Source organism: Hyalella azteca, unplaced genomic scaffold, assembly GCF_000764305.2.
Source record: "Hyalella azteca isolate HAZT.00-mixed unplaced genomic scaffold, Hazt_2.0.2 contig3646, whole genome shotgun sequence".
In the NCBI taxonomy this organism is placed as follows: domain Eukaryota; kingdom Metazoa; phylum Arthropoda; class Malacostraca; order Amphipoda; family Hyalellidae; genus Hyalella; species Hyalella azteca.
In genome coordinates, this window is record NW_025933888.1 from 1 (window position 1) to 27,870 (window position 27,870).

At 35.2% G+C, this 27,870-nt stretch overlaps 1 protein-coding gene across 1 annotated transcript in view; it reads left to right on the top strand.

Moving 5' to 3' along the window:
- Positions 1–5,173: 5,173 nt before the first annotated feature.
- Positions 5,174–27,870, top strand: part of LOC108669919 (cilia- and flagella-associated protein 91) — a gene marked incomplete at its 3' end in the record, with an annotated part of 50,280 nt that continues 27,583 nt past the window's right edge. The window contains 2 exon segments of the mRNA XM_018157360.1: positions 5,174–5,217; positions 5,868–5,956. Of these exon segments, the coding sequence (XP_018012849.1) occupies positions 5,869–5,956 (88 nt within the window).

Below are 27,870 nucleotides of genomic sequence, written 5' to 3' on the forward strand. Positions count from 1 at the left end.
ATGGGTATACGAATTTAGATATCTTGGTTTAATCCTCGACAACAAGATTTCCTTCAATAAGCACATCAACTACGTCTGTCAGGGGCTGAGTAAAGTCCATTAAGTTTTGCGTGCATTATCGAGCGTCCTACCTATTACTTCGTTAAAAACGCTTTTCTACGCATTGTCTGTTTCTAAACTAGCAAACACTTTGGTAATCTGGGGGGTGTACCTTTTAATACAAAGAAGCGGGTCATTACGCTAGTTAATAAAACATTGCGTTCCATGCATAGGGTTAAGTATGATGCCAATAATATTCCTTTGACTCGCACTAGCGTATTATATAAGCAGTCTAAAATCTTGAAACTTGACGATATGTATTCATTTGAGCTTTTAAAATTCATGCATAGGGCACGTTTCCATGATGATCGTCTTTTTGAGTCTGCCTTCGCCTCTCTCGTCCCTCAACATTCCCATAATACCAGGGGCGTAAGGTTTATCTTGCCAACGGTTCGTCTGGAAGTAGAAAAAAGCGGTACTGTTTTTAACTGCGTTAAATATTTTAATGAATTGCATGAAGATTTTAAAAAAGATTGTTCCAAATTACTTTTAAAAACGAAATTCCGTAAATTTATTCTTAACCAGTATTAATTTGACTTCGTTTTTCATGCAGGTTCTGAATATTTTTGACTCTATATTTCAAGTTTTTACCCGTCTTTAATCACTGTTATATTGATATTGCTTTGTTACGCTTAATTTTAGTGACATCCTGTTATCAGTTTTCTTGAGGCTTTTCTCCTTGTATGTGTTTAATTTAGAAACTTTCTGTTGCTCTTAACTTCTTAGACTTATCATTGGAATAGAGTTTTAAATCACCTATGTTGCCTGCGAAGCTTATCTGCTTATGGGCATTCACTTGGATGTCTCTATTATTTTATAAATATTGTTCTTTTTTTTCTTTTGAATTGTTACTAGAGCTCCTCTGTGAATAAAAATTAATAAATCAATTAATCAAATATTTATTTGAAAGAATCGCATATATTTATAAATCAATTTAGTGTGGGTCTTAGAGGACCGTAGAACAAAATGGACAGGTAGAAAATAAATATATCTAAAATGAGTTCACGGCGTTTTTCCCTTTCACCTATATTGTCAGTAGTCTTATAAAATCTTGAAATATATAATGGGAACAAATGTGAATTCTTCCAGCACTTACGATCATTATGTACTGGTCTACAAGAATTCTCGAACAATCACTAATATTCCAGAAATGGCTGGTGCTATGATGTTCATATAGCCACTGTAAAGCTTAGAAGCAAATGAATAACATGAATAATAAAATTCATAATTTAATCATAAAAATTACTGTCGGAAAACCTCTCAGGAATGACTGCACAAACGCTCATGAATGTCATGCATGCAGCTATTGTGCGACCAAGAGGTGAACAGATTAATTAAGTTATGTGACAAACGAGTTGTGAAATTCTGACAAGCTGAGTTGTGAAATTCTGACAAGCTGAGTTGTGAAATTCTGACAAACTGAGTTGTGAAATTTTGACAAGCTGAGTTGTGAAATTCTGACAAACTGAGTTGTGAAATTCTGACAAACTGAGTTATGAAATTCTGACAAACTGAGTTGTGAAATTCTGACAAACTGAGCTGTGAAATTCTGACAAACTGAGTTGTGAAACTCTGACAAACTGAGTTGTGAAATTCTGACAAAGCGAGTCGTGAAATTCTGACAAACTGAGTCGTGAAATTCTGACAAACTGAGTTGTGAAATTCTGACAAACTGAGTTGTGAAATTATGATAAACTGAGTTGTGAAATTCTGACAGTTGTTATCATAAAAACTAATACTTATAAGATTGCAACGACGCTCATGAAATTCATACAGCTACTGCGCATTTATGTATTGAAAAATTCACAATATTTAGGCGATATTCTGAATTAAAGAATTTATCTACCATCGGATGACCTGTAAATTTTAAACTGCTGAATTAGTATCCATAAAATGCGGGCTCCCGTCTCGCATTTATGCCCTCCATCGCTCTTCAAACTTTTCTTTCCAAAGAAAGATTTTTTCAAATAATTACTTGTAAAATAAATTAAAACACTTACTAATGCTGAATTTTTATCAATTTTATTAATTTAGATCACTTCATGATATTTAAACGCTGCTATGTTCCCCGGCCTCTAATTTTTCGGAACAGCCTGCCTTGAACCGAAGTTTGACAGTCAGTCCTAATACCATCCATGTCTAAATGTTTTAGGTTATATTCAATTCGGTTCATCAATTCAAATTAATATATTTTGATATTCAGTTTAATAGTTATAAACTGTAAAAAAGCGAAAAGTATAATAAGCTCATAAAAATGCAGGAATTTATTTACTATCTGCCAACAAAGGAAGGTTTCAAGTAGAGTTTAAGTAACAATAATGGAAGTAAACTCAGCTAAGCTAAAATAGCAACCTATTTGGAATTTTAAATGAAATTCACTTCAATATCATTAATGTCCTAGATTACTATTTTATTTATTTATCAAGCACATCCTTTGAATTAAATATAATATTTAAATTGAGTTATACTTTCCTGTTATACTCATTATCTGGGAATATTCCTGGATGAATACACAAGAATCTTCTTATTCATGTCATTATATTTTCAGCAAATGGCGCAGTACCAGCGGCCTTCAGGGCTTGACCCTGACCCGCTCTAATGAGTGGCATTTAACCCACTTTATTCTCCCTCAAACCCTCACGTTAATCACTCCGCGACTCAGTGCCCTCATGGGCGTCCACCGTGAAGGTTGTGTGTCTTCGACCGTTACGATTAAAAAAAAACAATATAATTGGATCAACATTACCGGTTTCTCATCACGAATATTCTGTTTCCAAATATTTATGTTATATTTCAAATATTACGTGACATAATTCTTCAGGACATCTCATCGAATTGACTAAGTACGTTTTGGGATTCACTACAAAAGTCGTGAAAATTTCGTATTCTAAAAATAGAATACAGTTTCCAGAATATTCTAAGATAAATTACTGTTTCCATTACTTACTATCGACCATAAGTTGACTTACTGTCGAATAAGTTACTATCGACCATTCTAATAATTATGCGTATGCAAACTAAAAATTTCAGCCAGTCGAATATTATTTAATACTTTAAGCATGCTGTTCGGTAGAAATATATAATTATACTGTAAAACGGGGTGACTTTGACCGCTTCGACATTCAAGGAAAGAAAACCCTAAACTCATATTGTTCATGTCGTAGAAAAATTGTGTTTATGGCTCATGAAATACCACGAGATAACGTTCAAATGCAATATAGAGATGGATGTTATATATTAGAATGTGAATATTTATTCACGTTGGATCCCAATAAGGTAAGCGTCAAGAACGGTCCAAGTCACCCCGTTTTACGGTACGCTAGATTGTATCTCCATTGCAAATTGCCATGTTGAGCTCATATTTTCAATCTAAACTATTTATTTTATCGAAAGCAAAAATTTTTGCATTAGTGACTGCTAATCAAATAAGTAAATAAATGAATATTATTAATTTTTATATCACTTATTACATTTATAACTCTTAGTTTTCATGACTACAATATTCAAGTAGAACTATTATTGTTATGCATTGAAAATTCATTTATTAGGATATGTATAAGGCTAATTATGCTTTAATGCTAATAAATGATGCATAAATGCATTGAATAAATTATGCACGAATAATTGGAGTAGATATGAAACAGGATTAATTAAATATAGTTTGAATGATCAATGTTTAAAAAAAGTGGACATAATGTATAATTACGTGGATTAGAACTGCGCCGTTACATGTAGCTGGTCAATGCGATGGCCTTGCCTCAGTAGTCAGCAATATACAGTATTGGACTCTAATTTTCTTATGCAGGGGACATTAGTGCACTCACATCCAGTTCTGGTGCTTAATTTTACGCCAGTTTGAGGTGACAATTATATTGATCGTCTGGCAAGTTGCTTGGGAAATTATGGTGCAGAAGAACTTACTTTATTCGATTAAGGATTGACATCGTCGTATGAGCTCGATATCCGCACTCATTCCGTCGTATGAGTTCGATATCTGCACTCATACCGTCGTATGAGTTCGATATCCGCACTCATTCCGTCGTATGAGTTCGATATCCGCACTCATACCGTCGTATGAGTTCGATATCCGCACTCATTCCGTCGTATGAGTTCGATATCCGCACCACGGAGGTCGCCATCCTCACGTGAGAATCAATAACGCATAAGAACGTAATTAAGGAAGGCTAAACTTCTTCCCATCACGCTAACCAATTTCCATGGCGGCAGTGAGTAATCCTGAGTGATCCATGGACAATATTCGTGTGTGATCGATCATAAAAATGTTTCAGAAATAAGGACTGAGGTCTTATCGTAGTTGAATTTGATGTGAAAATGAAAAACGTATTTGTTGGCATTTTGTGTCATATTAGATGTAAACCTAAACCTAGTCCAGCTTCATTGAGGTACACTCAATGAAAGTGAAAAGCGGAATGAATTCGGGGGAATGATTGACCTCTAGACATCGTTTGCTCACACAAGCCTCTCTGGCATAAGGCTTTTTGGAAATCATCATTGCTTGTAAAGGATCGAAGAATTCAAACTTTATTCAAATTAAACTGTATTCACGTAGCAAGCTCATCGCAATCGATACGTTCATGATTTAACTTTAATCGTATTATAGAAACCCCCCAAAATTTACGCAGTTTGTGAGCATTTTGAGGTTTTCTCAATTTTCGCTTATAATAATATTTTCGATAATTCTATCCTGCGTACCTACTGCATACTTCCTGGCAAACCAGAGGCTGGATTGTTTATACATGAAACCAATAGAAATTATCAGTTGTAACAGAATTGATATAAGTACATGAATAGTTGGATAATTAGGATTTAAAATCACTTCGGTACTAAACACTATATCTCCGAGGAAAAATAATACATGTAAATTTATCCTCTCACTTATTGAATATCAAAATAGACATTAAATTCTGATTGCCATCTAATGTCAACATTTGTTTCTGCCAATATTAAAACGAGTTAAATAAGCAATTAGTTCCAGCAGCGTACATGTGAACCGCTAAGCTAAGGCAGAGACAAACGCTGTTTCGATTCTCTGAAAAGTCATCCGTTGTGCAGCGGACATGTTTTTTTAATTGCTATTCAGCTGGTTCGAACACGCAGGTCAGTCCTCAGCTTACAGAATGTGCATTGAATTGTGTATTGTAGATGTTATCTTGAAGTTCATATTAGAATAGTTTTAATTGTGTTGTATTTTTTTTTTGCTTTTCTTCCATTGTGTTTAGGTTTAGCAGTACCAAATTCATTAATTATTACCTATCGCTCTTTCCTAATTATTAATTTAAAATTTTATGTAACTTTAATACTATTATTATTACTATTCAAATAAAACATGTGAGCTAAAAATTATAAACAAATTCGAATAAAAAACACAAATATTCCTTTTAATTTTAGTGATCTATCCAATTTTTAACAATACATATAACTTGAACAACGTTCGTTAACCATGACGAGTAGGCATGAATGAACCTTATAAATAGCCATAACATCTGAGCAAAGATATTTAGTTCTAGATAAAAAAATCTCTATGAAAGTGAAAAATTGAGTCGAAGTGACACAACCAACATTGAAGTAAGACACAAACAACGGTAGCGAAAAAGTTTTTTCCCATGAGTACAACTTTCATGGGAAACATCACACAAAAATCTGAAATAATATGTACCCATTAAAAATTTTCTTGTTAATTTATGCCGGAAGTGTTAAATAAAATCATTAAGTGCTGAATTATAGAAAACTTGATTTGCGTTGTACAGGATGGGTTGCGAAAACTCTAAGGACGTCGTACACCCAATGAACAGAACTACTTATCCACCCAGACTGGAAGAAGATGCAGAAATGTTCGGTGAGTGATTTTTGGTTCTCCATATTAGAGAAATACTAGTTATTTTATTAGGTTATTTGTTTACTATTTTCTCAAAAATTATTCTAAGTTATTTATCCAAAAATTTAAAGACTAATAAAACGCGCAGCAAATTCACGTTTTTATTGAAGAATTTACTTGGCGATTCTTTACTTTTAAATTTTTGGTGAAATTATTTAATTGAAATTATTGAATTGAACTACTGATATTAGAACTTTTATACGATCTAAATACGACAGGTTATGGTTATGGTTGATATTTTATTCAACCATAAATAATTTGACGATAATTTTAGCATAGGAATGCTGGCTTACTTAAATATTATATTTTCTCTTAAATTATTTAAATATTATATAGCCCAGAACAACACATGTTGTTCTGGGCTGCTTAACTGTGCGTTTAGTGCCACAAAATATACCGGATTCAAAGAAGATGTCAGTTGGTGAATGCAAAAATGTCCCTTGAAACACGATAAACTTTGAAGTTCGAATCCTACGTTCGATCTGTTAGAATAGTAAGCATAAATTTAAAGAACGAGTGAAATTTCTCTGCAACGCTCGTGTTCAGTACTTTATTTATCATATTTAATTCATACAGGATTCAGTGCCATGAGTACCATTTTAAATAGTTCCTTCTAACAAACATTTAATCGTGATGGATTCTGTACCCCAGATATTACTGCAAACAAATTCTACTGGAGCAATTTTTACTGCAATTCTACTGAGAAGCAATTACTAGTGCAATTCTGCTGAAGCAATTATTATTTAAACTCTATTGAAGCAATTATCCATTAAACAATCATCGCCATTAAGCCTACATACGAGTATGTTAGACAGAACAACGGACAAAATAAACGCGCAAGCCATTATAACAACTCAATAATGCCCCATTATAGATGTTCCTTTGTGTTCGTATATACGTTCAAAATGAATGACGTTGTTTTATTAAAGTGTCATAGATAATCTTCTCGAGTACATGAAAACTGCAGGGATATTTTACCAATGAATGCGTGACAATATTTTTTCCCTGCCTGAGACCATAAGAACTTAGTTGCCTAAAATTTGCGATCTTATTTTAATTAATAAGCTTGGTTTGCAAAAAAATACCCTTAAACTTTTTAATCGAATGCTGTCCGTCTGTTTTACTTCTTATTCGCTTAATTTTAATTTGTCTTCGATTTTGATTATTGATTGTTTCCTAGTTCATGGTAACCTGATGAAAACCTTAATAGGTGAGCTTACATATTTGTCGAGAAGCTATGTACGTAAGTCAGAAGCAACAAGCGTCGAGGGTCATGATCGATTGACCATTTGAGCGCCCGCTGACGCGAGAGTCTGGTCGATGTTTTGTGCAATGGCGACCTGGATCGATTAAAAGTAAAAAAAAACAGTTTCGTGCGTTTTAGATTTCGCTTGCAAGCATGTGTTTCATCAGTTATGATTTTATACATCATCAAGAAAAACGTATGATTTTATTTAAATGTCTTCTTTTGCGTCGATGCTCTCTCAATTTGTAACCAGCATTTGCACACTCAACGCTTTCCCAGCTCAGTTCGCCTGTCGATCTATTGAGCTATGTTCACGTAGTAACCGTCAGCCTGAATTTTAATCCATTCTTCGTAAATTGTTTGGATATGTGTGAACTCTACCTACTTTCATTGCTGTCGGATTTTTTTATTCATAATTTTTTCACTCTTAAATTTGTGTTTTCGGATTTTTCTCCCGGTATTCGATTGATGTATTATTCTGCGGTTCACTTTCTATAAAAAAGCGAATTTTATCTATACGTTATTAAAAAACTTAAACTCAAGTTTCTGCCAAGGGCACGAGAAATCCTCTATGGTTGTTTGTACTGCTAACGTGGCAACGTCTTTTTTATGTCAACGGCAGGGTAAAATTGTCTGTAATTATTTTTTTTTTTGCACCGCACGTTAATTGCGAGGCTGTCTCGTGACGCGCGTGAGTTATGTCTGAAAAACGTGCTGCAGAACAGCCTCGTTGCCTCGATTTGCAACACAAGTTGTAGCTCGGCGCAACCCTGCCAACGCGCGAGCTGACTAACCACTCAAAATTGACGTTAAAACACGTAAAAATATACAGAATATTTCAATTGTAGTATTGGTGGCCCCCCCCCCACCAATACTACAATTGAAATATTCTGTATATTTTTACGTGTTTTAACGTAAATTTTGAGTGGTTAGTTCTCATTTATCAGAGTTTTTTATATTTATTGACGGATATTTAAGGGAAGAAGTTACCGTTTGAGCGAAGCTGTGATAATGAAATGAAGGGCATACAATTATTTTAAAAATTTGTTCACGAGAAATTTCAAAAGAGAAAATATTTTATTTCTCCGAAAAAGTTAATTTCTGCATGTGTAACCGCTGAATCTCTTGACTTAGGTTGGTTACGTACCATTTAATCAAATGGTCTTCACGTTTTGCTGACCTTAGCGTGTAATTAATACAAGTAACCATGTCGTAGAAGGAAACAGTGAAAATTTTCAATGACGATCTTTACTTCATCAATAAACGGGTCACAAGTTATGACTGGCAACAATTGGTTGAAATTATTTTACATTGGTCTGAAAATGTAAGAATGTATAAGTTAACAGTGATATATGACAGTTCTACGTACAGTTAAATTAAGCGTCTCCACGCCACACCTTACCGGCCGGCATCGAGACAAAGAATAGCGCATATAAGTAGCGCAGAGAGAACTTGTCAACTGTGAAACAAAGGCTACGCGCTATGCGATAAAACTGCGGCTACAGCATGGTTAATTCATATATTTAAAGGAAACCACATTTGTATAGTTTTTTGATAAATGCTTCAATCCATTGATGGTAATGGATGATTTCAGTAGTTTGCCTTGAAAATGCCATGTTTTCTGAACAAATGTAAAAAGTTGTTATTGCTGGTATACTATTTCACATCAACTAGCTAAGTACCAATCCATATTAATTTGAACTTTTCTTACTCATATCACAAATAAATCGTGATTTTTTCTACGATCATCTGAAAAAGTATCCGATGAAACGTAGATGTTACTGGCAATAGATGAAACTATTGCCAGTAGATTTATTTATAAATTATTGTTAAGCGTGAAAACATGAAAGATTGATGGCGGAAACTTTTTTTTGCTGAAAAAATTGGTAGGATTATTAAAGGTGAAAACATGGAAAGGTGAAGATAGGAAATTTGATGTTTTACTCAATAAAAGTATCAAAGATTGTTTGTTGAATGATCGAAGATTTAAAATGAACGATTCTTGCTTGTAAATTTGTACGCGTCAATCGTTGCATGGACCTCCTTCAAGTTATCTTCCTATTGAATTTTCCCAAATACTAAAATAAGGCGTTGAATTGTAACGACGTTATTTCCTGATAACATATCATAATAACGGCCTTTTGATACTTATTCACCACACTAAGAGATATGAGCAGGACGTTGCCCCTAACAGCGACCTAGCAACGTATTTATACCACTGATGTGGGTGATCATGATCCGGTTTAACCCGGCATAGTGGCGTGTAAGTGCTACATGCGTAGCGAGTGTCAATATTTTGAGAATATGACCAATCAATTTTTTTATGGTAACTAAAATATTCTGATAAATATTATATTGATATTTGTAAACAGAATTTAAACATTCCTCAACTCATGTTTCTGAAATTGACACTTTCTCTGGAAGTATATTCCTACGGACTGTGTTGTCAGGGTTTACATACGAATTCATAACAAATATTTGAACAAAAGGGAATAGCCCAAAAATTCACTATTTCTAATACAATTTTTAATTTTTGTTTCCTATTTTTGTTTTTTTTTTTACTTGTAAATTATTGCAAATTTGCGATTTAAGCAATCAAGTGATCTTATTACTCAAAAATCAATAGTACGCATATATAGTGGTTGCTAAAAAGTTTTGAAGTATATTATTTTATCATATTATTTGTCTACATTATTTAAAACAAGTTTTTTTCGTTGAACTATATTTGAATTACATTATTTCATTATATTATTGATGAATTACATTATTTCATTAAATTATTTATCTATAATATTTAAAACCATAACAATGTGTTCTTCGCTTAATTATATTATAGAGTAGAATTATATCAATTTATTACGTTATATTACTTATCTATATTATTTGAAACCATAACAAGGTGTTTTCCGCTGAATTATATTATAGAGTTAAATTACATTATTTAATTATATTACTTATCTATATTATTTAAAACTATAAAACGGTGTTTTCCGCGGCCAAAATAGACAAGGTTCGTCCATCAGCCTCGAAGTGTTGTTTGTGGTGCAGACGTCTGTTTACTCAGGCGATCTTGCGATATATCATTCGACTCCACACAGTGGAATTAATGAGACCTTGTCCAAGTAGCAATGCACTTGTTTGTTTGCCCTTACGTGGGTCATCTTGACCCAGTTCAGCCCAGAGAAGAAGGACGTATCTGTGATACACGCAGCAAGTGTGTCACTATTTAGACAATATTACCTTTTTATTTTTTCTAAATGTCCCGCCCGAGTCCGGCTGCAGCAAGAATTAGATAAATAACATTAAAAATTAGGTTTCTACCATAGGCTTTGTTCAAGATAATCGGAAACTTATTTCAATATCAACTTTGATATAATTTGATCTAAGAAACTCCCATGAGGTTTTTACATTAAGCCATAGCCATTATATAGCCGCCCACATAAAATTATTTATGGCACTGAAGGATAAGGTAATAAATGCAATATTTATGAATTAAATTTGTCATTGGAAATTTTGGCAACTTCCACATCATTATTTAGTTTAATTTGCACTCTAAAATAACGCTATACGGTCATCATTTTTATATAATTTATTGAAGTCGGATTGTAGTGCACTAGCATCACGCGTATCATTCCTTCCATGAAGTACGCTGCATTAAGCCATATACTGCCTCTTATACGTACGTATATTATACATATGATGCCATATACTGCCTCTTATACGTACGTATATTATACATATGATGCCAGATACTGCTTCTTTTTAAATGTAAGCAAAATTGCGCATTTCAGTGCATGCACTCGCAGCCCGCATTGCATCTTAGATGCACAAGCTTTGTTCGAGCGTCTAAACGAGTGCTGTTTTTAAAGGCGAACCTGCAGTGGGTAGGCAGCTGTGAGCAGGATTCTGGAAAAGGCCAAGCTCAATTACGAGTCGGGACTTAAAAAGGCCAGGAAATTCGTCGCTTTTTTTTACCGTGGCCTAAATTCAGCACTGTACCTTATTTACAAGCCGATGAAAGCTTTTCAAAAATAGGATGCTTTCTCAGCAAAAGGAAGTGCGTTATAGTTCCTCAGCATGCTCTTCTGTTGCAGAATTGAAAAAATAACAAGTTTTGTGTTTGTAAGTTCGTTCTAAATTTTTGAATGAACTTTCCCTGAAATTTTGGAAATGAGCTCTAGCCTGGCACGAAATTCGTTGATGAAATAACGAATTTAAAGAGCAAGATATATTATAATACTATTGTTAATATGTTTTTTTCATGACTCCTATTGTGTGGTTATGTACTTAGTTAAGCTTTACAGTTTTTTGTAAGAGGACATCGCACCCGACACACCTCGTTAATAATGGTTACCTCAATTATTCAGTCAAACTTTTTAATCGAGAAAAACGAAGAATAAATTCACGTGCAAATACGAGATTGAAATCCTTTGATTTCACTTAAAATACGGACGAAGATGACGAAAATAATGTCGTGGCGAGGACAGGGAAACAACGATCGGGCATGATAATAAATCTTTATACGATTTATTGAAAATCAAATAAACCAAATCGCTGGAGCCGTCCACGGAAGGGGCAAATCGAGCTGCGCCACCCCAGTCGTCTAGTAGGTGGTACTGCCTAGTGCAGTTCCATCATCCGTACGGAGCCACAAGACAATAATCCAACGCACGGATGAGCACAAAGGTTGGCAACAGGAACGACACAGGTGGGAGTAGCACGGATGGTGGCTGAAGATAATCTGTATGTTGGCGGCCAGCGTTGCCCGACTTCGGTTTCGCTGGAGGGAAAGCCTCAAGAACCGATTAAGTAAAGTCGCGACCTCCCTGGCCGCTAAATGACTGCGTTAAATTTTAAAACGAATTGTATAGAAATTTAAATTTTAACATTCCTTATTAGTTGCCATAGAAGATCTATATAATATAATTTAAACTTTTCGACAGAAGATTATTTGGAAAAAATCCCAACCTGGCCTCTTGAAGAGCGACTATTAAGAAGCAGTGCTGGCTCGTTTATATAAGACCGAGCCGCAGCTCTTGTTGACATCATATTACTTGAATCTTAACTCGCTTTACCAGAAGTTGATTAAGCAAGCTTTAATACTCGCGCCTGTTTACCTGTTCCAGTGATAACTCATGTTGTTCCATAGCTTTCATATATTTTCTACTCCAATAATTTTGTTAATTTATTTGTTATTCACAACCCTTGATAATTTGTACTTTAATTTTGGGGGAGCTTGCGTTTTTCACCTCTTCTGAACGCTTTGCCTCGCCCGCCAAACGTGAATGTTATAAGCTTCATGAAATAAACCTCATATTAAAGTAAATTCTCTTCGCGAAGATAAATTTCAATAACTGTTATTTAAACGGTAAATTACTCCGGTATCTTTTGGAAACTTAATTCAGTTGGCGGGTCACGCTTTAACTCTTAACTTTAACCCCTCTTAATTGGCAAGTGTTCAAGCCTAAATCTATAGTGGCCTTTAAATTCCATTTACTGTTTATTATATTTACTTGCCATCTCGCAATTATATAATGCCTGTGAAAGCACTCCGCTATGTATGTTCACTTATTTTTGCTTCAATAAGGTGAGCAGCTTTTTTTGAACTTTATTTGTTGAATTTCTGTAATTGAATATTTTTGAGAAACGTTCGTTTGAACGCGTTAGTAATTCAATCCATCTCTCGCACATCATATCTTCTTACGGTCTGTTTACGTCCTTCGTGCCCGTCTGAACCTTTAAATTGTTATAATTTCGATTGACCTACGTTAAAATCTGGGATCTTCAAAGCCGAAGAACTCCATGCAACGACAAAATCTGATTAAATTACTTGAGCAATCCTCGATATATTTTGACCCTTTGAAAAGATTAGAAATTATTCAATTCTAGAAGAGGTTTAGCTCCATCGTTTGGAATAATTCCAAACAAGATAGAGATAATGGACGGAATACTGCAACTATTCCATAATAGAGAAAACATTAAAAGAATTTCTAAAAAATTTACGGTAGCTAGCACAGAAAAACTTTGAAGCTACTGACTCTCGGAAGACTGATAGCAGTCACAACACTTGGTCACATCAGACACTGATGAACAAAAGTTTGTCTAAAAAACGAAACTCACCATGAATATCTAATACATTCCGTGTCATTCATCATACACCACGGTTGGCCAACATTTGGCTCCTGATTTAGAGAAAGCATACAAGAGGCAAGCTTGAGTCTGCACCTCTTGAAGGGGATGACGTCTTTACCTTCCCAAGCTTGAATTTGCGCCCTGAGACCCACATGGATTCTCCCCCAAAAATTTATTGCAGAGTCAAGAGTTAGTTGAAAACTTCGTTTGTCGCGAGCCCTTTTGATCGCAGATAACATTTCACGCTGTCTCAAAAATTTGAACAGATCTTTGGAGAGTAAATTACAATTTAAACGAGCAGAAGTCTATATCATTCAAAATCTGTTGAAACTAAAAGTATAAGGCTCTTGGGGAAAAGCTGAATTCTGGGAAAGAATAAATTGAAGGTGTCCAACTTCATGATTTACCTTACTATATTACTCCAAGTCTTACCCTGTATTCTTCCAGGAATTACCCTATATTATCCTAATACCTTCATATATTACCTAATTCTAACATGCATTAACCTAATACTTACCATGCATTACCCCTAAACTAAATTTTAATACTTAAAGATTTATTTTGCTTCACTCATAGATGGCATAATGATGCAGGATAGTAACCCCACACAGTTACACATTCTATTTACGTCTTTAAGAAATTTGTTGTTCCCAACCAGGGTAATTTTTTTCTTTTTTTTTTTTTGTGTTCCACGTAAGCTTAAACAACCAAGACATTCTGAATCCATTAGAAACACAGCAGCATGATATAAATTATACTGAAGAACATGAGAAGTAATTAGACATAAGACAGTCATTTTATAATAGCATTATTATAGGAACTTAATTATATCTCTTGTTTAAAACAACCTCTTTCCTAGTGTCAGGCTGACTTTGCTACGATCACATGACATGACAACAGTCGCATCACATGACAACAGTACGCTACTCTCACCACAATTAACGCTGCTCTATGATTATTTCAGGCCTCTCACTATCCCGGTAAGAATAACATTGAAATCACAGCGGTCATCAATAGACTTGACCTCACTTCTCTCTTCTGAATATTCAATTCTCACGACATGAACTTTCAGTGCTACGCGCTGCGTGCTCTCTAATGTGCTGAGTACAATCTTATTGCTGGTACTTTTTCTTCTGGTCTAGTAACTTTGAACTGGGCCAATTCTTTCCTATGTTTTAAATCCGTGTAATATATTAAGGGTTTCTTTTGATGAATTTCGGAATTCCAAGTCTTTGAATGTAGGAAAACTTATTCCTACAAGTTTATATCTTTGATGCAAATGTTGATGCATCATGCATTGGTGTACGAGTAGACTACTGATAGACAGGGGATAGACACGATTTCATAGCTGTAATTATTAAAAATTGTGATGGGTAAGAAATCAATTATGATTTAATTTGACCTAATTAATCATGAGCAACCGCACATTCTTGAAATAACAAACACGATCGCAAGAAATAATGCAAAATGGATTAATGTTGGAGAGTTGTTACATATCCCTCAGATCTAGTACATCGGCTCTTTAATACACCAGGCGTGCCCTAGCCCCCTCGCTGGCACCGACGGGCCTCTGCCACTCAAGTGCCAGTGCTGGGCAGGTGAGGTCGTTGGTGTCGTGTCGCTCGTCGCTTGTGAACTTTTCGAGAAAGAGAGTGGAAAAGCTCGCTGTATTGAACATTTGCAGTATTTGGGACAGGTAAACCAGAGATTATCCAAGTGACGCAGCCATGGGTGATTGCGAGGGTGAGTAATAATTCGATGTTTCTATGATTGTGATTTATTAATGGAATGCAATGGAAGGTTTAGTATCTGTGGACTTTACGGGGGGTAGAATGACTGGCCAAGTAGGGACGCTGTAGCGTTAGCTTTAAAAGTACGTTCGAACGCTCATACTATTTTCCTGGTAACGCCTGCTTGCATTTGTGAATGTTTCTCTTCCGCTTTAATGTTTTTCTTTATGTCACGCTCCGTGCTAGATCTTCATTAAAAAATTCTCGAATGGATGCGTGTATCATCAATAAATAATTTATGATATCAACATTTGGTATTTCTTTTACCGTTATCTCTCTGTGCATGCTGCTCAAGCTCGTGATAAAACGAAGGAATCCATGCAACTTAAAATTATTTATAAATTATTATTTTATTATTTTTCGGGAAATCATTTATTATTTTTAAAAATGAATAATTATTCTTCAAGTCTCTACTAATTAGAATGCTTGCACAAGTGGCATTTTTCGAAATAAACGGTTTTTCTCGATGGCAGTTTCATTGTTAGGCCACTGAGAGCTTCAGTTAGACACTCCGTTCCATTCCCGATGGCCATTGAGAGTTCAAACGCAATACCAAAAATATTTGACGGTTTTTAGACATCAAATTCAATAATCAAACGCAATTCAATGCACAAAAATATATACGGTAAATTTACCAATAGTCATTTTGTTTCATGGTTGAAGTGGAACCTTTCGATTATCGACTTGCTAGCAGTTGAAATTCTCCTCCGGGAGAATTTTTGAGAAAGCAGACATGAATTTTGATGAGTGGACTTCATCGCGATTGCATTATCGATCGTCAATCAAGGAGCAATCTTTGGGCCAATGACAGCGCACGAAACAATCTATTCTCCAGTGCGGAATGAATGTAAAATGTAACCAAAGATATTGTAGGATTTATTTGATTATTTAATTTTGTGAATATTTGTTGGTAAATTTTTAGCTCCACTAAAGGCGTGTTTCTGCGATACCCCGACGCAATTTACTTGTTTTGATTATTGGAATCAATAAGTTTAATATGTATGTATTATTTTTCTTTTGTCATTGCAATTCTTACCAAATAAATTGATTATGGATGCTGGTATGTTTTTAGATATTTTCACTCACCTTCTCTAGTGCAGCACAAATTGTATGCCATGCCACCTGAACATTTCTTAGCCAGGGTTATTGCATTAATCTTGTGAAAAAATTTAAAAGCGAGAAAAAAATGACAAAATAATATTTATCGTTACAATTTGGTTCACAAATTAACATTGCTTTGGAATAAATTTGTTATTATGGAAAACTATTAAAACAAAACAAGAATTGTAATTTCCTGATTACTCGTGCTTACATTCCAAATATTTACCGTCTACATAACAACCTAATACATAAATAAATTCGAGAACTCAGAGTTTATAAACTCTTTTATCGAGAACTCCTAAAAATTATATAGTCTTAAGAAAAATTTATCATAAAAAGCATTTTTTGGAACCCAAGCTATAGAAAGTGCATATAAATACATCGTATGTATGTTTTCAAATGAATGAGAAAATTTTTCTCATTGAAATTTTCACTTTCTCTGAATACTAGAAAGATTAGAACAGCAACACGTGTGGCAAAGCAGCTGAACTAAGGCTTCTAGTAATCAATATTCAGTGTCTTACTACTGCTTTCAGTGAAGATAAATACATGATATATAATGTATAAATAAACAATATTAATAAATAACCAACACTGATACACCATTTTGCCACGCAAAAAACGAGTCTAGATGACCCACTCACGAACGGAAATCGATATTTTGACAAGGTCTCAATTATTTCCCTGAGTATGAAAGGCAAGGATGCATTTGATACGCCAAAGTGTATCTTAACGTCTGTATAATGAATGATTTGGAATAACTATCTTAAATGGAAATATTATAAAAAATGTAATTCCCGTAAAATTCAGGGTGTAGAGATTACCTCTTAATCATCCAGTTGAGTCAGTAGAAGCATTTTCGATTGATTTTACAAAATATACTGAATAGAAATCGATCAATAACAAAATAGTCTGTAACCTGTTCGTAAAAATTTCGCACATAACTAATTGGCGATAGAGGGAATCCGAACAAAACAAAAAATGAATTAATTTATGTCAGACAATGTCATTTAAAATGTCAATTACAGAACGGGAACCTGCTGGAAATGAGGTCAATCAAATAAGTTTTTTTAAGATTCTGCCATAACCAATACGAAACTTTTAAAGTTTTGCAATGGCGTAATAAGAACCATTTGAATGGGAACGAAAATGTATAAAAAAATTCAATGAAACTGTACAAAAACTACTCCAAATAGAAGTTACAACAACAACTAATAATTAAACATCATAAAAAAAACAAACATCGACCATCCACGAAAAAACGCAAAACTAATTTATGAAGCAATAATGTCTCATTACATTCGTTAACAACGTCATTCGACAACATCGTCTCAAACCAGCAGCGAAAAACAATAGGAAGCAACATCAGTAAACGTCAAACATATCAAAATAAAGTTGCAGTAACTCGTTCCAAGAACAACTTCTTGTAACAGCATCGCGTAACGCAACATGTTACGAGACCACATTGCATAACAATTTTTCGTGGTCGCATTGAAAAATAATGTTCAGAGACCACATTAAAACAATGTTTAGAGACCACGTTGAAGAACAATGACCTGGGAACACATTGGAGAACAATGTCCCGAGAACACACTGGAGAACAAAGTCCTGAGTCCAAATTGAAGAATGATGTCCCGAGAACACATTGTAGAACTATGTTCCGAGTCCAAATTGAAGAACAATGTCCCGAGAACACAATGGAGAACAATGTCCCGAGTCCAAATTGAAGAACAATGTCCCGAGAACTCATTGCAGAACTATGTCCCAAGACCAAATTGTAGAACAATGTCCCTAGAACACAATGGAGAACAATGTCCCGAGACCACATTGAAAAACAACGTCCCGAGAATACATTGTAGAACTATGTCCCGAGACCAAATTGTAGAACAATGTCCCTAGAACACATTGGGGAACAAAGTCCGGAAACAGCTTCACAAGAGGACATAGCGCTAAACAAGGTCAGAGCAGGTCGACCATTAGCGCTGCTGCTGCTCGTGCTCCTGCATTAATTGGAACCCGTGGGACCAGAGGCGCGACTCTAATGCAATTTCAACCATTAGCTGTACTATTATAGAAAGACTTGTTTTAGCTGAAAGAGAATTTACACAAACATTTGTCTGTGTGATGTCACAATTAGAGTCGATATAAATTCCTAGATTAGATCCGGGCAACACTGTATTTTAAATTCAACTTCAGTATCAGCAAACGTCTGGCCTACAAAGGAACTGTGCCAGGCTGTTCTAGGTCAAATTCGGACAAGAAAATGTCTTCAATTTTTTTCAGTGAGTAATTTTAACTTAATCATTTATTCGCTGAAAGTTTACAAAAACTTTTATTTATATAAATTTTTTTCGCATTTTGCTGCACGAACGGTGCTTCTGCACTGCGTTGCTATAAAAGAACATGCATTAATCTCATGAAAACGCAAAATTTACACAACAATTAGAGATATCGATAATCAAGGCGTCTATGGATGTGAGAACCCCATAAAATTTAATAATTATTGCCAATTGCTCTTAGAATTGCATCATTTACAATGAATTCTCGATCCAAGAATACCATACTACGTTCGTGCTAGCTAACTTTGTGAATTATTTATCACTAAAGCTTGGTCCACGAATTCATGGGCTCGGTTCGTGCGAGCTAACTTTATGAATTTTTCATCACTCATGACCCGCTTGACTGTGAAATCAAACGGTCGCCATAGCCACATATCAGTTTGCTGGATGCAAATGCATGCAATGAAAATTGAAAGAAGAAGAGGAAGTAAGTAAGGTCTGTATTAGAAGTTGTATTATTGACCTCTTATTTAATGTGTTACTTTGAACAAAGTGAACAGCGAAAGCAGTAATAGAACAGGCAATGAACGACAGGCATTGTTTGATAATCAAATCGAAAAAAATAACTTGTTTGATTTTCTGTCAGCGCATATCGCTAAATTTTACAAGATGGGATTCGTCCAGATTAATATTTTTGCTTCTATACTTTCAGTTAGTATAGTAGTTAGAATAGTTAGTATAGTATGAATAGTCCTAATATTTTCAATACTTCGCTATTGTATGAACAAGAATATTGTTCATATACCATGAAATTGTTATTAATGCTCGAATATATTCTCTTTTTTGAGCCCGTTTCACTCAGTTCAGTAAGCCCGTTTGGCTGCCGTACTAGAGAGCAGGAGCACGAGGACGCTTTATACAGGCAGGCTTCTGTCTAATAAAGTTCCCTAGAGTCGATATTTGGACCAATGATCAACTTAAAATATGGCTGCTTGAATGCCCTCGGCCCGGCGCCAGCAAAATTGTTGTGAGAAAAGATTAAATTTTTGGCTTCGTTTGCCCAGAGAAGGCAAGCCCAGCGATTCTCGTCTCAATTTTGTAGGAAAATGCGAAAACGTTTGGTGAAAATATTTCAAATGGCAACACAACTTCTTCTCCGGAATGCCCTTACTGCAACTACTATAGTTAAGCAAAAAATGAAAATTGGCTTAATGCAAACTCAACTAAAATTCAGTCCCACGAGTGACTGAAGAAAATTGATATAACATTTTTACAATTGTGATTTCAGGGTTTGAAAACAGCAGAAAAGAACTTTGCAGCAAGTCGTTATTTTTACGGAACGTTTTATCCAACTTGTTTGCCACTCATTTTTGCTCCGCACAAAATGATTTGATTTTTATAGCTGTATGTTTAATCCAATTCTGTTCTTCAGTAAGCAAAAATGGATCGGACAGTTCTTTATCTATACTGTTTCTTGAGGCATAACACATGCTGGGCCAAATCTGTGAGGTTTTTGTCAAGTGCTTCTTGTCACGAACATAGCGGGGCGGTCGTGTTTTACTGTTTTTCAGGGGCCATGCTATAAAAAAAATTGTAACCCCCATGCAGTCAGCCAATCACTGGCAGCTTCTCACCAAAACCCACCAATCACAGACGAGAAATTTGCCGATACGTGTAATTAATTAATAGAGATTTAATAATATGGCCGCTGACTCCTGCAGTAGAATATTATAGTCGACTGCTATCAGAGCTTTAAATAACTTCCAAGGGCTGGATGTGTTTGTACGAACTTTATTGAACACGATACTGACCCGCCTACATTTAGGTAGTACAAATGTGCCTTTTTGAATTACTTCCGTTCAAATGCAAAATAATAGCTTAATTAAATATATTCAGTTAGGTTGCGATTTTCTATTACGGCTGAATTATTATTCATTATGTCCCAATATAGGATCATAAATTGATTGTCGAGACAATCCATTTACCAATGTTTGAGGGTTTCTAGATAATTTTAAATCCTACTGTAAACATTTGGTTCATTTATGAGCAAAATAAAATTTTATTGAGACATTTAATTCATTTAAGAACTTTACAGCAGCTGGAAAACCACGAATAAGAAATAAAATATGATGAAAGATACGAATATCTCACGATGGTGTCGCGTATGTAAGCAACCAGAACCTAATTCGATAATCTCGTGAGACCGTACATTTTCCTGCCGGGGCACCGCAGTATATTTTCAGCAGGTATATAAGCCCCATATTATATATGCACCATATTATATAAGCCCCATATTATATATTCACCATATTATATAAGGACCATATTATATAAGCGCCATATTATATAAGCATCATATTATATAAGCCCCATATTATATATTCACCATATTATATAAGGACCATATTATATAAGCGCCATATTATATAAGCACCATATTATATATAAGCACCATATTATATAAGCACCATATTATATAAACACCATATTATATATAAGCACCATATTATATAAGCACCATATTATATAAGCACCATATTATATAAGCACCATATTATATAAGCATCATATTATATAAGCACCATATTATATAAGCACCATATTATATAAGCATCATATTACTTGACTGTGTCCATACCGCACCCCCACTGGCCATATGGCGGCAGCTGCTCCCATTCTTGCCCATACAGGATCATTCATGATGAATATTTTTGTCATTGAAAATACGTGCACTTGTAAAATTGTAATGCATTGATCTAATTTTATAATGAACAGCCATATATTTCAGTTTTTTATAAAACAAATTATTGCGGAGGTTATCATTAATCTGTAATAAACGATATTTTAATTAATTTTTTTTGTCAACCGCTGATGAAAAGTGTTTCAGACTTCTCATTTTTCCCCTGCGAAATATTTAGTCTTTCTAATGATTCAGATAAGAAAATATCTTATTGGCCTTTCTATCTACGTTAAGAAAATTGGTTTTGGGATATGATCATCATTTGAGAGACAAAAAATTTCCAATATCAACTTTACGCTGCAGTTTTCTTGCAGTTTACTAGCACTCTCCATCAATTCTTGCTGCACTCATGGAGCTTCGCACTCGATCGACACTGTTCTGAATTTCAATTTGGCGAGCACTCACGCGGCAATTCAGTGCAGTGAAAACCGCCATCAAAAATACATTGAGGACGTCGGGACACATCAGTAAAGTCCACGGAAGCACAACACCAGACTACGATAGCCACGCAAGCGTCTCTTCATTGCTACCGATGAGGTCCAAATTTGGAAGGAATTTGCCATCTTGCGAGTAGTTTAAATGGGGACAAAATTGCAAAAAACTAAACTGCAACACGTCTGCATGATGGAATCATGGCTCATAAAATTCTTTGGTTTGAGGTCACGTAAAATTTTAAAGGAGTTAATTAAAAAAGTGATGTTGGAGCCCTTCTCTGCCCTTCGTTGGAAAACCCTTCTCTGAAGGGTTTTCAATGAAGATTTACTGAATTAAATTGGCGTTTTAAAAAAATGTTAATCCTCAGTGAAAAAAAGGTTTTTACGATTATTCAGTAACTTTAGTTATCTTTGGATTAAGAATTTTATAGTTATTTCAAGTTTGCTAAGCTGCTACCCTGATACAACAAGACTCAACAAAATATACTAGAAGCGGGTGCAAAAAATGAAAAAGTCAAATATCATGATTTGCAATGATACATATTTTTTTTGTATCTCGAAACTCAGAAACAGATTTTAGCCTTCTAGGTAATTAGATGAAGCATCATTTTTTCACTCAATATTTTATTTTATGTGATAATCAGATTTTTGAAATTTAGAAATGTTTGAAGTGAAGCCGTAAGTTTGGAGTAGACAAGCTAAATAAATCACCTGGAATCACTGCACTCATTAAAAAATCATTTAAAATCACCCGTAAAATATATCCCCGTTCATTCAAAAATTCCTTGAAGTTCATGTTGCGTAATCAAAGCATTCATTTCATCAAGAAATCATTTAAAATCCCCTGGAAAACATTACCCGTTATAATCGTATTCATTGTTCGAGCCCAAATAGCAGTGAAGTAAAGACCAGCGAAGTGTGCGGACATTAGACGATGTCGTGGCGGTCATTAACAGCTCGGACGACCTCCTCTTAGCACCTCGTACGAGGATATTAAAGAAGCGGTGCTCAGCTTTATACTCAGGAAAATGAATGAGCCATACTGACCAAATGGTGATACACTTTTTACACGCAAAACTGATGCTCGTTTGCCGGGCCAAATTTGGTCAAGATGACCCATACCAGATACAAAAAGTGCAGCGCTATTAATACAAAGTCTCAATGATTTTTTAGCGCATTTTCACATTTATGAAAAAAATGCACTACTGTGCTCACCATGTCCGTCCGTCTGTCTGTCCGTCTGTCTGTCCGTCCGTGACTTCACGTTTTCGCAGACGAGAAAATGCGCTATCTGTCAATCACTGCAGTGAGTACCGTTTTGTTTTAATGAATTTCGTGACCTAAAGGGAAATGCTGGTCAATAATGTGAAGAGTATGGGTTCGTTTATGAAGTGATTTTTTATTTTGATGATACTTTGTTGATGTATGTAGTGGTTCATATTTTCAAGTAGGTCGCAATACAATTAAAAGTATCGTTATAAAAATTAAAAAGAGCATATTTTTGCTTCCCAAACTACGTGCACATTGTAAGTTTCATTGAGCTTTCTAGTCAATAATGAAAAAAATGCAAATCGTTATTTTAGAACCAAATTCTCAGCCATGTCCACTGCAAAGATCCTTGCTAATTGTACGTCTTTAATGTCGTAGAGAACAGTAAATGAACACACGGTTTCTGGAAATCAATACAAAAAAACATAGCATAAGAAATAAATCGAACAAATCTATATATAATGACAAATTCATATTCTTTGCAAATCAGTAAAATAACAAAAAATTTTACCAAATTACTAGGGGTTCGGCACGTGCACATAGCTCAGCTGACAGCAAAACCGCTACTAATCGAGCTCCTATAGGTAAACTATATCTAAATTTTAGCTTTAAAATAAAGTCAAATGTTGTGCTTTAACATCCACTCTATTAAGCTATTTTCTTAGCTTAATAGAGCTTCAAGGAGTTTGTTTCTAATGAACAAGTTGGGCTGCTCCAGCGCCTGTGTAATATTTCGTTAACGTGCCTAGAATTAACCACGACCGTATTCATTTTGCTTATAATTATATATACGAAATAATATATATAATAATAGTGCTAAACTAATAGTACGAAAACAAAATTATTATTTTGCTAGTAATTTCATAAGCAAAGGAAACGCCAAGAAAATTCACCATATCGATATTGAATCACCATATCGATTTTCAATATCGATATGGTGAATTTTCTTGTTTTCTTTGCTTTTAAATTCCTTGTGAACTTGCGATATAAGCAGACTGATAATATAAATACCTATTATTTTGCTTTCGTACTATTTGACTGCGACGATTATTATCAAGAGATATGTGAACTGTAATAAAATGAGCTGAGGTAAATAAATTATTGTACTACCCGTATTAACCGTTGTTAAATATTACATATATGAATGTAAGCATGTAGTCGTTAACAATTTTACAAGCGAAAAAAATATTACCCTGACCTTAAAAAACTATAATGTTCTTTGATCGAATGAAGCATTTCTTCACCTGTTAAAGAGTAAGATTTTATGCGTAATTCCGTACCCTACAGAGCAGATAATTACACTAGCAGACGATTTATGTAAATAAAACCGCTATGAAAAACCACACAATTGATTTTAACTCAACTGAACTCAAAAGAACTAATGGGTCACATTGCCTAAATAGTGACATATTTATCCACTGCACTGACATGCACTTTTTGCCGGGCCTAACCGGGCTAGGATAACCTACGCAACGACAAAAAATATAACTCAGTACTCACTGCAGTGAGGGACTGAGAGCGCATTTTCTCGTCCGTCCGTCCGTGAAGTCACGGACAGACAGACGGACGGACGGACATGACGAGCACAATAGCGTCTTTTTCTCTGTAAATAAGAAAATGCGCTAAAAATGCCTCAATATTTGAATAAAGTCTCTCTAATTTTTTTGGGTGGGGCTCTACTGCAATCAGGACAGTCACAGTCTGCAGCTGCGCGGCAGACTGTGACTGATCAGCTGCACTGCAATCAATAGGAACTGAGTGAGTAATCCAGGAGCTTGTTAACGTCAACTTGCGGTCATGTAATTAACTGGATAATCAGCTGCGTGATCAGCTGTATGAACAGCTGCACGATCAGCTGCATGGCCAGACTCTGAAGTAAATGTCACATGCTTGTGTTGAGAACCTTACCTAAGCAATTGATTTTAATCCAGATATTTTTAATAACTCTCTGCATAACTTTTATTCCTCAACTCTAACTACGAAAGAAAAAAATTGGAATCTTGTGCATTAGGTCACAAGAATTTTAAAGTGCCTCCCATGCGTAAATAAAAACTCTACAGAAATTTGGCTGTATTATTGAAATATCAATATACAAAATTTTACTTAAGCATAAATATGCTCTACTGTATTTCGACCGTGTTGCAAAAATGTACAGATCATAGGAAAGATCAGCTGCACAGAATTTCCACATCGTAGTGTAATCATGGAAGCTTGTTTACAGCAGCACTCCGAGCAACACCTGCTCCCCGTTCATCACGCTCGGCATGAAATTTTCGAACCCTTTTTTCAACCATCCATCATTTGTAGCAGATGAACCCACCGCAGGAGCCAAACCCACAACCCATGCATGCGCTAGAGTTTTTTAAGCAATACATTTTTACAGTAATGCTTTTTCACTGCGATGTATTAATTATTATTATATTATTTCAATGTGATACGTTTTAAATGCGATGAATTTTCACAGCGATAAATTCCCAATACGATAAAGAAACCTCCGTTTAATTTTTCAATATTATCAAATTTTATTATGATACATTTCATTGTGATAATTATGAAAAAATTTTATGAATGTTGCATTTTCGTAGTGATATCGCGATACATTTTCACTTCGATACTTGATCAATGCTACACATTCTTAATAAGATACAGAGTCAATGCGATAAATTTTCAATGCCACACATGGGCCAGTTGATGCTAGTTGACATTACGGCAATTTGGCAATAATTAAATAACATTGACAAATGATATATTGTCTCTGCAGTTATACCATACGATGTAGAGTGCTAGGACTATTACACAGTTGATTTTCATGCAAAAATTATTCATGATTTTCGCACAGTTGATTTTCATGAAAATTATGTATTTTAGATAGGGTAAAGATTGGTAAAAACGTTCTAGAAACAATTTTTATCATTCTGGGTACGGTCGTGCGGTTAGAATTTTATTATGGTATTGTTATCATCTTAACCTAGTAATTATAAAAGATGACAGACGAGTAAACAGAGCCTCAAAATTTACGCTTGTGTACTAAGGAAAACTTGCTCAGAAATTTACGTTTATACAGGCCCATTTGTATTAAAGATTATTCGGGTCATTATAAAATTTATTCAGATGACTTATTTCCATTAACATTTCATTCGGACCGAGTGGACCACCCAACAACGTGCTATAAAAAGCTGAAGTTTCAAGAGCGTGTCGCAATCTAATAGCATGTAAGCGCCCTCAAGCGTGACGCAATGACACCCTCATTTGTTTGCAAGGATTTACCGCGGCACGGCATCTATTTGTGCCACAATACAGCTGTGCTGGACACCAGGTGCTTGTGTCATAATACAGCTGTGCTGGACACCAGGTGTTTGTGACACAATACAGCTGTGCTTGATGCCGTGTGTTTGTGCCACAATACAGCTGTGCTGGAGACCAGGTGTTTGTGCCATAATACAGCTGTGCTGGACGCCACGTGTTTGTGCCACAATACAGCTGTGCTTGATGCCGTGTGTTTGTGCCACAATACAGCTGTGCTTGACGCCGTGTGTTTGTGCCACAATACAGCTGTGCTGGAGACCAGGTGTTTGTGCCATAATACAGCTGTGCTGGACACCACGTGTTTGTGCCACAATACAGCTGTGCTTGATGCCGTATGTTTGTGCCATAATACAGCTGTAGCCGCCGTGTGTTTGTGCCACAATACAGCTGTGCTTGCCGCCGTGTGTTTGTGCCATATTACAGCTGTGCTTGCCGCCGTGTGTTTGTGCCACAACACAGCTGTGCTTGACGCCACGTGCTTGTGCCACAAAACAGCTGTGCTTGATACCTTTTGTTTGTGCCACAATATATCTGACGCAAATAATTTAATTTTAAAAGTATCAAAAACTTTTGTCTTCAAACAAGACATTTTTTAATATAATATCAGTTCCAATTCATATTTTTTCGAGGAGCGTGATAGAAGAAATGATGTTTGCAATCTAACTTTAGCACACAATAACTGAACTTTTACCGGCAGCAAAGGGCTGCCGTGTTTACTTGTCCAGCGTTTGTGAGAGCAATCTCTCCCTCTCGCATTTATATTACATCTCTGCCGCGATTGCTGTTCTTTTTCTCACGGTCGTTTTCTTTTCATAATAAAATGTTTTATTTGTAGTTTTTCTGCGCTCACCGTCTTTTGCACACGTTTGTCTCGGTTCCAATTTTTAATTCAGCTCGTTTGGTACACATAAAATTCTGTTCATTTGTAGTCCTAATTGTTTTTAATTGAAATCTCTTTCAACGTTGAGTTTATATCGCGTTACCCGCCATGTTTACTCACTTGCTATAGTTTCAGCAGCAATGCATTCATAATGTACTTCAGGTTTTGTTTATGGCTCTGTTGCTATATTTTCAAGCTCTCGAAAGCGCACTAGCATTTTTTGTACCCTGAGTAATCAATTGTTCAAGTTACAGTGGTCATCAGTAGCTGTGTCGATTATTGCAGCAGCCTAGGCATCAAATAATATACCAATACATGCGGCATTTGCATTCTTTTATGACCGTATTGCCATCACCTGCATGACATATGGCCTCTATACTCCCTAATTATATAAACTTATGTCATTATGTGCTTCTTACTGATATACTTCTTTTTAATTAAATATTTTCCTGCCTCCTTAACTTTTCTTCCGGTTTATTCCCGTATTGTAGTCATCTCCATTATTTCAACATATAAAATTTACTAAATACTTTAAATTATATCTTCCACCTCCGGGTTTAGAAATTTTGCTCCCGTCGTTGCAAATTTTTATTCTCGCACTGAAATCGGATTACCATAAAACAACGTATTAAATAAAATTAATTATGCCGTCCTTCGCCTAGTTTCAATTCTCATGCTCCCATCGTTGCACGCTTTTC